Source organism: Myiozetetes cayanensis, unplaced genomic scaffold (assembly GCF_022539395.1).
Source record: "Myiozetetes cayanensis isolate MyiCay16 unplaced genomic scaffold, myiCay2020 scf3, whole genome shotgun sequence".
Taxonomy (NCBI): domain Eukaryota; kingdom Metazoa; phylum Chordata; class Aves; order Passeriformes; family Tyrannidae; genus Myiozetetes; species Myiozetetes cayanensis.
Window position 1 is genome coordinate 13314876 of NW_026087521.1, and position 13023 is coordinate 13327898.

At 38.6% G+C, this 13023-nt stretch overlaps 1 protein-coding gene across 6 annotated transcripts in view; it reads right to left on the reverse strand.

The window, feature by feature from the left end:
* Positions 1 to 13023, reverse strand: part of ATXN7L1 (ataxin 7 like 1) — a 126553-nt gene that overhangs the window by 21410 nt on the left and 92120 nt on the right. For all 6 annotated transcript variants that reach the window (XM_050325089.1, XM_050325087.1, XM_050325088.1 and 3 more), the window contains one exon: positions 2577 to 2860. In XM_050325089.1, coding sequence (XP_050181046.1) covers positions 2577 to 2860 — 284 coding nt within the window. The remainder of the gene's footprint in view (positions 1 to 2576; positions 2861 to 13023) is intronic.

Genomic DNA, 13023 nt, shown 5'->3' on the forward strand with positions numbered 1-13023 from the left:
CTTTGACTTCACCCAAAAAGAGCAAGAACTAAGGAAGATTTAGGGAAAAAAAATTTTTTTTTGCACTTTGCTACCGGGAAACACTGATCCACTTATGCTGGGCAGCTACAGACTGTCTTTTGTGGTTCTGCAAGCTGTTTCCTCTCTCTACCAAGGACAGTGCTCCTGAAAAGAGGGCAGGTTCATTCATCACCAAAACAACCACTAGCTCTCAGCAAAATAAAAAACAAACTTCAAACAGTTGGGGAAATGGTGTGAGGGAGAGTAGAGGTTACTAAAAAGGGAAGGAAACAGATGTAAACTGGCCAAACTTATTAAGGAGCTTCAAAAATTAACATCTGTACAGCTCCAGAGCAGTGGAACTGAGCGAAACCTAAATCCCCCAACCACCGTTTCATTCTTTTAACATGAAATGAATGAAATTATGCAATATCTAAACTAATCATCTCACTGACCTTCCAAGATCTTTTTCTCAGCCTTTGTATAATCCTGTATAATAATGGAGAGGAATCCATCATAGTGACACACAATCTACGGGCAATTCATCTCCAGTGCTCTCAGGACTTCCACTGTTTGTATCATTGCTAATTATTGCATTGCTGCATCAATACTTGAGCCAGTGGAAGTAAGACTGAATAGATTGTAAATCTGATAATGACAGAGGAGCTGTAAAAAAATCTCAGTTCTGTGGATTTGTTAACCATATAAAAGTAAACACATGCCTATCAGGGTGCTCAATCAGTCCTGTGCAGAAATTTCCACCAGGGAGACGTTCCCTAGCCTGGAAGATACTGCAAGTGAGAGCTCAGTCAGAGAAGAGCTCAGGAGTCACCTCCACAGAAAAAGCCAGCAAGCTGAAGGAAGGCTGAACTGATTCTCCTTTATGAACACATCTCAGCAAGGACTTGTACAAAAAAGTACAAGTATCACCTACAGCCCTGCAGTGCTACGTGGTGACATGAGGAAAACCACTCTCAGTTTCAACTGCCCAAGGAGGAATTCAGAACTGATTAGCTAAATTAAGCATCTAAGCCGTTAAAGGAAATAATAGGTTAAAAGGAAGCAGTATTTTAAATTAATTGTAAAATAGAGAGAGTTTTTATTAGAATAATAAAATTGGATCTTAGAAGGTGAAATGTAAGGGTTAAAGCCAAATCTTATAGCTACTTTCTTGTAATATTTTTTCATTTTGTGAAACACTACAAATGAACAATGGTTCTATCTTCTTACACTTTAACTAGTTAAGAAAGCAATCAGTGTACTGAATCCTTTCAGGCAGTGGCATTGTTCCATGCCCCACACAGCCCTAGCAAACACCTCGCACTGGACTGGAATCCAGCCAGGGTAGCGGTACCATAGGCTAACTGCCAAATTTGAGAAAATGAAAAAAATAAACCTGATATTCAGGCAAAAAATAGGGCACACTCATTAACTGGAAATGAAACCATCTATCTTGTACAACTTATACTTGGTTCATAACTAGTGCACATTTAGGAATCATGTGAACTAACTTTGTGCCAAAGTGACGATCCAGTGCGGATCATGCTGCCATTAGCAAAATTAGCCTTTCAGTACACACAAGAAGTTCCTGCCCGAGTCACAAAGTACTGCCAGCTGATGAATAGACCCGGCACAGCCTCTGCAGCCGTAAACTTGAGTCAGTTACTTTTGCTTTAAAAAACCCTCATAAAATATAATCCCTAAAAACACTTTGTTTCCTTTCATTTGGAGCAAAAACTGTTTTCAGCTTTACGTGGCAAATTCTCTACTTGCTGCCCTACAGCTGGCATGGGTCACCTCCAGAGAAGTCCACAGAAAATAATTCCTCCTCCCAATGGATGGCAACCTTTCCAATGGAGCCTCTGCCCTCCCGCAGTGTGGCGTTCTGTGCTTTGGTGGCAGGTTTGGATGGGGACCACACACCCTCAAAGCTACTCTGCCTAAGGCCATCCAGGGCATTTCCTATTTAATGCTGCTTCATCAGCTCCACTGCCCTGCCTTCCTGAGAAACATCAGGAGCCCCATGCTAGAAATGTCTCCACTCATGTATGAATTGCAGAGGGGTAAGGGTGGAGGCAAATTATGGCTTTTAAGACTTCCCCAGCACTTCCTGTATCTTCACAGAATTTTCTAGTATCTAAAACCAATAAAAAAGATTCTTTAAAAAAACCCATGACTTGGAGGATAATCCAAAATCTTAATCCAATTCAACTTGATAATGACTGAAGTCACCCAACCAAGGCACATTTTCTTTTGTTGTAAACAAGCTCAAATCCCATAATGGCTTGAGGAAGTCTTCTGCCTTTCTGTTTTAATGAATTTACTTCCTTAAAGATTTATATTTGGCTTGTTGACCAGTAATTTCAAGCTAAACAGAATGTGTACTTTGCAAATACTTTACACATGCTAAGACTGTGAAAGCTTTTTTTTTTTAATATATGCAAACTGGCATCTTACAGTAAAAAAAAATCAAACCAAAACCAGGCTACAGCATTTTATTAGCTATATTATGAGCTATAGAAATATTAACAAAGAAAGACAGACTACCTCAACAGATGAACCACAACATCACTCACCTGAAAGTCTTTTGTAAGGCTTGTTACTGCTTTTAGTGCCATTTTGGTGTTTCTTGTCTATTGATGGAGCTACAATTCCTTTGCCGTTCAGAATCTTTTCTGGTGATGGTGGCACTGACTTGGATGTCAAACCAGATTTAACCAGAGTTGGAGCAGGTATGGTGGATGAAGAGGCTGAGGAGGAGGTGATCGTGGTAGTGGTTGCAGAATTCATTTTAACATTGGCACCATCTGCCTTCACTAGGTTAGGAATTTTCTCTAGACTGACTACTGGAACAGGAACGCTGCAAAACCAAAGAAAAATCTTCAAGTGGTATTTTCTGTACCGAAGATTTACAGTTACTTAATCCCCTTCCACAGATCTAAAAAGTTTGATGCAAGTGACACAGTATCTTAAGACCAGACTCAAATGAAATACTTGGTACCATTATTCACTATTTTTGTTCAATCAAACAGTTACAAAACCAGGCATCTGTAAAGCCTGGCAATGTAGAGAATTAGGAAAATCAACCTTTGCATTTTTGTAAAAATCTGATTCCCTACTATTCATAAGCAAAATCAGTATTTGGTACTAAGCAAAACATACCCCTTACAAATATGGTCTCATGCCTTTAACACAAGCACATACCAGATATGTGTATGCTGTACTAAACTCACCATGATAACGAAGCAGTTTGCTAATAACATTAGTATTTTTAAACAAACACAAAAATAATTCATTTGCTCAGATGTGTCTGAATGACATACAAGTTCTGGAAACAAGGAGAAAAGAGATTTTAAGCATAGAAATCTTAACAGCAGTCTCTTTAAAAGTATTGCAATCCTTGATGACTTGAGCATTACTACAATGTACTTTTAAGAAAATCTTAGGAACTCAAAAATAAAAATTCCCAATAAAATTATTAGCTTAGTTGGCCCTTTTCAGAATAAAGTCTGCAATAACTAACTTACTCCTACTTAACTACCACCACAGAATATTTGACAGTAACAAATGTTACCTTCTCAATTTGGCAGCAAAAAAGACTGAGACAAGTGATTTCCAGTTCCAACAGTATTCTAACATTTCTGGGTTTTATCTGCATGAAGAAATATCCAACAATGATAGATGCTTTTTACCTACTTAACAACTCCAGAATTGGATGTCTTGTGACTACCAACTGATATATAAACTATACAACACTCCTTACTGAAACAAATGCAAATAAATAATATTGCATAATTGTATGGTTAGGGGCTTCCCCCCCATTCACGACTGACACATAATTTCATCTTTTGTGTCTGAAAAATGGCACCTTCACTGCACCTTCCTACAGATGGAATGGTTAATAGGCGTGGAGTTTTTACAATCAGAAAGAGATGACTTTGAGATGGCATTCTCCACTGGAAACATCGAAATGGAAACGTTCAAAATAACTCAAGTCTTCATCTTCCTGGGCTCCTACAAACCTCCGTTTCTTTGTAATTGCTGAAGACGACAAACAGAAAGAGCGGCGTGTGTGGCTGGAGTGGACTCTCCCACACGCTCCAATCTTTCTTCTACGCGGCTTTTAACACAGGAAAATGTATGAACTTTGATACAAACAATAAGTATAAACAACTACTAAGAAGATTTAGGCACCAAGACATATTCTGGAACTGGAATTAAATTATATGAAACTTCCATATCCTGTGGTACCATAAGAGGAGCAGTCAGTTAGTCAGAATACAGACCTGACTGCAGTGAGATGTAGGTCATTGGCCAGTAACTAAGCAAAACCTTACTCACAAAATCAGAACTGCATTAAGTATCTCAATGAATGCAAACATGTATCTATGAAAGGGAGGATTTGATCCTCTACTTTTTTAAACTGTTGTGAATTTATTACTTATAAGGCAGGCAAAAATTGTAAGATCTCAGTGTAGGAATTAATTTTTTTTCCTTTAAACAGATGGCAATTACATTTTCAGAAAACAGGATAATCTTACTCTACATACAGTAGTTTTACTATATACAAACCATGTAAAAACATATGAACAAATCTTCATGCTCAGTTTCTAAGATCTACCTTAATTCAAAGTACTGATACGCAGTGAAAAGGTCAAATGCATTATCTGGACTAGTAGTAAAATATGGTTAATAAAAATGAAAAGGGTTTCTCTGTTTTGCTGTGTTCAGAATCTCAGATCCCAAGGCACATATGGATGGATCACTGTGATAATGAAAAACACCCGGGGGGGAACATTTTTGCTTCGTTTTGTTACAGATCAACAAGTGAACCTTCACTATGCATTTAATTGCAGTGTAAAAGGAAAAGGAAAAATACTCCAGTATTTGAGGACACACGAATTCTACAATGCTCCTGGCACTCTACAGTAAATTATTTGAGATTTCAGAAGCTGCAGATGATAATGTCTCCTTTTTTAAAAAACCTATAAAAAAAGGTACTGCATTCAACAGTGAGGAACTCCTGTTTAATCTTAGCATAACACGTAAAGATAACCAAACGCCAAATTGGAAGCCGCACAGGATCAGTGACCATAGTCAACTATTAAGGTCTAAAAAAGTGAATATATCACAAATGCTTATATTTATATCTGATGGTTAGAGCTCTTTCACCAAACACATTTTTTTGAGTAAAAATCAGGCATTTATTTTAAAGGTTTGTTAGAAAAATAAAAAGCAGGTTTTTAAATTTTATTTACTATATTTTAAAAAGAAGTTTTGAATGTAGATTATTTTAAAGATAACCTTCAAAAGGGACAATTAGAAAAGCAACATGCAACAAACATAAAAATGAAGGAAAAAAATCTCTATTCAGTAAAGACAAATTCACTTTTTCTTGACAAAAGAAACTCTAATAAGATTAGCAGTATCTACCTAAAGGGCAATAAAATAGTTACTAAAAATGCAAACATGTCAGAAACATTCATTTTTTTCTTCTAAAAGAAGGAAATATGATAACTCTCTCTAATTAGATAAAAATGCTTTTTGATTCCCCTCAGTAAGTGTCAAGTGCCAGCTGAAAAATAATGATTGTTTTTTTCTTTTTACATAAGGAAATCTGCATGTGGCCATGAGTTCCAAAAGAGATGTAGATATATTGGGTCTCAGCATAATTATTTCTAATTGAATCTTGGAATATTTGGCAACTAGCTGACTGTTGCTCTTGTATCCACACTGAAAACCCAAACCAAAGTGTCTTGGAAGAAATAATGGAAAAGCTAATAAGAATAAACTGATAAACAATTATTTCACATAATTTTGCTGAAAATCAGATCTTGACCAAAAATATGGTTTTAATCTCAGTGTAGGAATTAATTTTTTTTCCTTTAAACAGATGGCAATTACATTTTCAGAAAACAGGATAATCTTACTCTACATACAGTAGTTTTACTATATACAAACCATATAAAAACATATGAACAAATCTTCATGCTCAGTTTCTAAGATCTACCTTAATTCAAAGTACTGATATGCAGTGAAAAGGTCAAATGCATTATCTGGACTATAGTGAAATATGGTTAATAAAAATGAAAAGGGTTTCTCTGTTTTGCTGTGTTCAGAATCTTAGATCCCAAGGCACATATGGATGGATCACTGTGATAATGAAAACACCCGGGGGAACATTTTTGCTTCGTTTTGTTACAGATCAACAAGTGAACCTTCACTATGCATTTAATTGCAGTGTAAAAGGAAAAAGAAAAATACTCCAGTATTTGAGGACACACGAATTCTACAATGCTCCTGGCACTCTACAGTAAATTATTTGAGATTTCAGAAGCTGCAGATGATAATGTCTCTCTTTTTTTAAAAACATATAAAAAAAGGTACTGCATTCAACAGTGAGGAACTCCTGTTTAATCTTAGCATAACACATAAAGATAACCAAACGCCAACTTGGAAGCCGCACAGGATCAGTGACCATAGTCAACTATTAAGGTCTAAAAAAGTGAATATATCACAAATGCTTATATTTATATCTGATGGTTAGAGCTCTTTCACCAAACAGATTTTTTTGAGTAAATATCAGGCATTTATTTTAAAGGTTTATTAGAAAAATAAAAATCAGGTTTTTAAATTTTATTTACTATATTTTAAAAAGAAGTTTTGAATGTAGACTTTTTTAAAGACAACCTTCAAAAGGGACAATTACAAAAGCAACATGCAACAAACATAAAAATGAAGGAAAAAATCTCTATTCAATAAAGACAAATTCACTTTTTCTTGACAAAAGAAACTCTAATAAGATTAGCAGTATCTACCTAAAGGGCAATAAAATAGTTACTAGAAATGCAAACATGTCAGAAACATTCATTTTTTTCTTCTAAAAGAAGGAAATATGATAACTCTCTCTAATTAGATAAAAATGCTTTTTGATTCCCCTCAGTAAGTGTCGTGGTTTTACCCACCAGCTCATCCCTGGGGCTGAGGATGGTTTTGTCCAGGTGATTTCCGGACAAAAAACCAATCAAAAAGTTCAGTAACGCCTTTGCTAATTACATCTTTAAGAAAACGGAAGAGAAGGTTGTTGCGCAGTTGAGATTAGGAGCAGCAGCCATGTAGGAGAGACGCGGTGGGCCCGAGGAGGGCCAAGGCCCCCTCCTCCCCGGCTTGGGCCGGAGGGGGGCAGGTGCAGCACTGAAGCCTCCCTTCTCTCTTGTGAGAGAGTGAAGAAAAAAAGGTTTAAAAGACGAATTACTTAGACGAGAAACCGCTGCAGAAGAATTCCAGCCATGAGATAACAAGACTTTCAAGGTCAAAGCTGGCAGCACAGGAAAGAGAAGAAAAGTTCGAAGGGGGGAGAGCTGCTTTTTCCTCCCTTTCGCTCTCCCTCCCTTCAGCAGGGTAAAGACTGAAAAATAAAACCCTGCCACCTGTAGAAGTTTGTTGGGGTGAAGAGACCCCCCATGCGGCTCACAGAGGAGCTTGTGGATGCACCAGAGATTTGTGACTTTAACAGAGAAAGCCTTATGCTGGAGTAAAAGCGGCTCAGATGAGGCAGAGTCCTGTTAAAGACTTTGTGACCCTCGAAGGGATCGATGCTTATGCTGGAGTGAGACGACTCAGATAAGCTTGGGATCTCAGTGAGAGATCCATGCTGCTGCTGTTGAAGATTTATGACCCTGACGGGTATTAGAACCTACGCTGGAACACAAAACGGTTCAGGTAGGGATGTTGGGATCCATGTGTGGGATCCGTGCTGCTGGTGCTAGAGAGAACCTACGCTGGAGCAGAAAATGGCTCAGGTGGGATATTGGGATCCGAGTAAGGGATCCAGACTGGACCCATGCCGAGAAGTCAATCAAGGACTGTTCTCCCATGGGGAGGGACCTCCATAGGGAAACAGGGGTGAACTCTTAAACCATTATCCCCTGTAACCCTGTGGAAGAAGATCCATAGTAAGCAAGTGTCCCCTTGCAAGTCTATGGAAGGAAACCCTTCAGGACCTGGGTAACCCTCAGCCTTCGGTTTTAACCCAGGAGGGGGTAGACCCAGCCCTGGAGGCCAACACAGAATGAGAGAGAGATAAAGAAGTTCCAACTGCGACGAAAGTGCTGCAGAGTTACTAGAGAGAGAGAGAGAGCTGGAATTCTGAGAACAGAAAAGGACTGCTTCTCCTCCTTGGACTGATATAAAGGGAAGTGGGGGGAGAAGTATTTTTTTGTAAATACATAATACCTTTTACTCAAGTAGAATTGTTGTAGATATAATTCTTTAGTTTTAGTTTGTTAATAATAAATACCCATACTTTTTTTTAATTCAGTCTCTTTTTGTCTGCATAAACCTTCTCTCAACTAATAGTAATTGTATGTAAGGGTATAAAAGTAAATTGAGCCAGGGCAAAACCACGACATTTTTTGGTGGAGAATGCGGGCAAAGACTGCCCAGAAAGGCAGTGACTGAATCAAACCCCAACATTTTTAGTGCCTCATGTGAGGAATTGGCCATAATGATTTTAAGATAACTGAGAGAAAGGTCTGCAGACAAAAGTAGACTGACCATGTGTACTGTGGTTGTAGTAAAAAGAGAATAATAGAGTTAAATATTATAGTGATGTTGTTTTAATTTTTAATAGAGTAATTTTTAGTTATAGTTTGTTTATTTATAATTGTATGTTTATTGTAGAATTTAAGATTTCTTAAAATGTAATTCGCAAAGGCGAAGGGGGGAATTGTCGTGGTTTTGCCCATCAGCCCATCCCTGGGGCTGAGGATGGTTTTGTCCAGGTGATTTCCGGACAAAAAAACCAATCAAAAAGTTCAGTGACGCCTTTGCTAATTACATCTTTAAGAAAACGGAAGAGAAGGTTGTGGCGCAGTTGAAATTAGGAGCAGCAGCCATGTAGGAGAGACGCGGTGGGCCCGAGGAGGGCCAAGGCCCCCTCCTCCCCGGCTTGGGCCGGGGGGGCCAGGTGCAGTACTGAAGCCTCCTTTCTCTCTTGTGAGAGAGTGAAGAAAAAAAAGGTTTAAAAGACGAACTGCTTAGACGAGAAACCGCTGCAGAAGAATTCCAGCCATGAGATAACAGGACTTTCAAGGTCGAAGCTGGCAGTCACAGGAGAGAGAAGAAAAGTTCGAAGGGGGGAGAGCTGCTTTTTCTCCCTTTCGCTCTCCCTCCCTTCAGCAGGGTAAAGACTGAAAAATAAAACCCTGCCACCTGTAGAAGTTTGTTGGGGTGAAGAGACCCCCCATGCGGCTCACAGAGGAGCTTGTGGATGCACCAGAGATTTGTGACTTTAACAGAGAGAAAGCCTTATGCTGGAGTAAAAGCGGCTCAGATGAGGCAGAGTCCTGTTAAAGACTTTGTGACCCTCGAAGGGATCGATGCTTATGCTGGAGCGAGACGGCTCAGATAAGCTTGGGATCTCAGTGAGAGATCCATGCTGCTGCTGTTGAAGATTTATGACCCTGACGGGTATTAGAACCTACGCTGGAACACAAAACGGTTCAGGTAGGGATGTTGGGATCCATGTGTGGGATCCGTGCTGCTGGTGCTAGAGAGAACCTACGCTGGAGCAGAAAATGGCTCAGGTGGGATATTGGGATCCGAGTAAGGGATCCAGACTGGACCCATGCCGAGAAGTCAATCAAGGACTGTTCTCCCATGGGGAGGGACCTCCATAGGGAAACAGGGGTGAACTCTTAAACCATTATCCCCTGTAACCCTGTGGAAGAAGATCCATAGTAAGCAAGTGTCCCCTTGCAAGTCTATGGAAGGAAACCCTTCAGGACCTGGGTAACCCTCAGCCTTCGGTTTTAACCCAGGAGGGGGGTAGGCCCAGCCCTGGAGGCCAACACAGAATGAAAGAGAGATAAAGAAGTTCCAACTGCGACGAAAGTGCTGCAGAGTTACTAGAGAGAGAGAGAGAGCTGGAATTCTGAAAATGGAAAAGGACTGCTTCTCCTCCTTAGACTGATATAAAGGGAAGTGGGGGGAGGAGTATCTTTTGTAAATACATAGTACCTTTTACTCAAGTAGAATTGTTGTAGATATAATTCTTTAGTTTTAGTTTGTTAATAATAAATACCCATACTTTTTTTTAATTCAGTCTCTTTTTGTCTGCATAAACCTTCTCTCAGCTAATAGTAATTGTATGGGGGTATAAAAGTAAATTGAACCAGCACAAAACCACGACAGTAAGTGTCAAGTGCCAGCTGAAAAATAATGATTGTTTTTTTCTTTTTACATAAGGAAATCTGCATGTGGCCATGAGTTCCAAAAGAGATGTAGATATATTGGGTCTCAGCATAATTATTTCTAATTGAATCTTGGAATATTTGGCAACTAGCTGACTGTTGCTCTTGTATCCACACTGAAAACCCAAACCAAAGTGTCTTGGAAGAAATAATGGAAAAGCTAATAAGAATAAACTGATAAACAATTATTTCACATAATTTTGCTGAAAATCAGATCTTGACCAAAAATATGGTTTTACTTTTTGATGAAGTTACCAGTTAGGCTGACAAAAATAACCGTGATAATGCTCCATTTTTGAAAGGCATTATAAAACACAAGTATGAACAGTTTAAAAGTAAATGTTAAACAATATGAAATTCAAAACTAGTTTTTCAGAGATTTATGATTCATTAAGGGTGCTTGCTAGGGGCACTTTTTAGCCATCATCACCAAGCCTAACAAGACTGAAAACTTTGGTGGATTTGAGAAATAAATATAAGATGACATGTGATAAGCAAATGTGTTAATATTTGCTGATGGACTCAGGACTGAGGGAAACTAAACAACGAAGAGACAAAGACAGTTATAAAAAGCAGAATGGACTGTTTGGTAAAGCTTATGAACTCAAAGAGACATTTTAACACAAGTGAATGTACAGTTACACATGAAACAAGCTGCTCAGTCTGCAATGAAACACAGGGATACAATTACTGGAAAGTAGTGACAAAAATATTTAGCGGTCACAGTGGATAAGCCATACGAGCTTTTATTGTATTGTTGTACTTATATCAAAACAGGGATATGGTAAATAAGATTAGGGAGCAAAAACAGTTTTCACATGTCCCTGGTTATACTGATACTCCAGTGTTGCTGACCAGTGGTACGGTATCAATGTTGATGAATTAGGAGGGAATCAGCAAAAGGCTAAAAAGATGTCTGAGAGTTACACAAAGTGCTTGAACATGATAGGCTTTAGAAGTTTATTCTCTTTCTCAGATAAGGTAACATTTCCTTCTGTTTTCTCATGTTTTGTCAGGCAGTTGGACTAAATGATTGTTGTAGATCCCTTCCAGCAAGCAAGAAAAACACATTGTAGTGTGTCCCAACACTTCTCACACCTGGAGCTCCTTATTACCTCTGTTTCCCTTTCTTCAGGTTTTTAAAAATTACTACTCCTTGCTGTTATGTAATTTTGCTGGATTTATGTTTTAATCATTTGTAACTATATTAATTCTAAAATCTCAGCCACTCATTCAACTCTTTTCAAATTTGTGAGAAAAGAAATTCAAATTTAACAACATAAAACATTGCTGTATTTTACATTGCTGGGATTGCCTCTACAATGTGTAAAGTATTTGTGATTTAATGTTGGACTATATGGTCCAAGTTAATTCTGCTGAGTATCATTTCCATGCTGCAATATCCTTAAATCATGACTATTTTCACTTTCTCAGCCTCAGTATGAAAAACGGTATTTCCTAACGCAAAAAGACAAAAACTAAGAGATCATTAAAAAATACTTTGAAAAGTGACATTATAAATTTTAAATGATTATCCACAGGTATACCTTTGTGATTCTATTTCTCTTTACAGAAAGAGTGTCAGTTTCCTCTGTGTTGATGAAAACTACATCATTTCCATCTCATTTTCTTCATTTTCAGAACTTCTGGCAGGCAATGGCTGAGCTTTGTGGAGGGAGGCCAAGGAGATGTGCTTCATCTGGTATCTCAGGGCTATCTTACTTGAACACTTTACGCTAATTTTATACTACCTTAGATCACGGGTGGGTAGAAATGAACACTCAGTAGCACCACAGCACGTAAATCCTCCGTGGCAGCTCCCAGAAGCTGTGCTGGGGCACAGCAAGCAAAGCAGCATCCTTTAGGCAGGTCAGCAGGGCGGGAGAGAGCTCCTGGCTGCAGGAATGCCTTGTATAAAGGGTAAGCATCTGGGCTATGCTTATTAATCATGATCATTTGTTCATTATTATTGCCATTGCTACCAATCATCTTACTCTTTTCCTCTTTATTTTCTACCCTTGTGCTGTACCTCTTACCACCTCGACTGCAAGCTGCAGAAAGTGATGGTTTGCATTTATCTTGTGCACAGTGCAGTGGTGCTCCAGCTCTGCTCCAGTCTCTAAGCACTGCTGTATGAATAGCAACGATGTTAGAGACATACAGGGGAAAAAATCAGGGCTGACAGATATTTCTGGATGATGTACTCACAATAACACTTTATATTCCAACTACAGGAAGGGAAGCATTAGAACATCATCTAAAAAATGAAATGGTTCCAGATCTCTTTCATCTGATCATTCTGATCATGCTTTATAAAGCTTTAGCCATGGAGTGACCTGGACCTTTGCAGCACACCTTAGAACAAAACTGAATGCGAAGAACAGACAGAACTACTAAAGATGATGCTTCAACCAAAACTGTAATGAATTAAACAATAGAAGCGTCGGGTCTTTATGAAGACAGGCATGGCAAAAGACAGATCTACTGGCCATGCTCTTGCAGAGGCCATTCCTGAAATACTAATTGTAACAAGCTAAAAATTTAAAGGCAACACTGTACAAAAGAATCAAGCAAGCCCAACAAAGGTTATTCCAGGTCTGGAAAGTAATCCTTAAAGTGATACAGTTCCTGAATTAAGCTAATTTGACAACTGTCTGGAAGAACTTATGTCAAGTAAATGTTTGGTATAAGACTACAACGTAACAGACAAAAGCATGGAACAACTGGAAGCTTCGGAGGATCAGAAACCACAACACACTTGGATACGTGA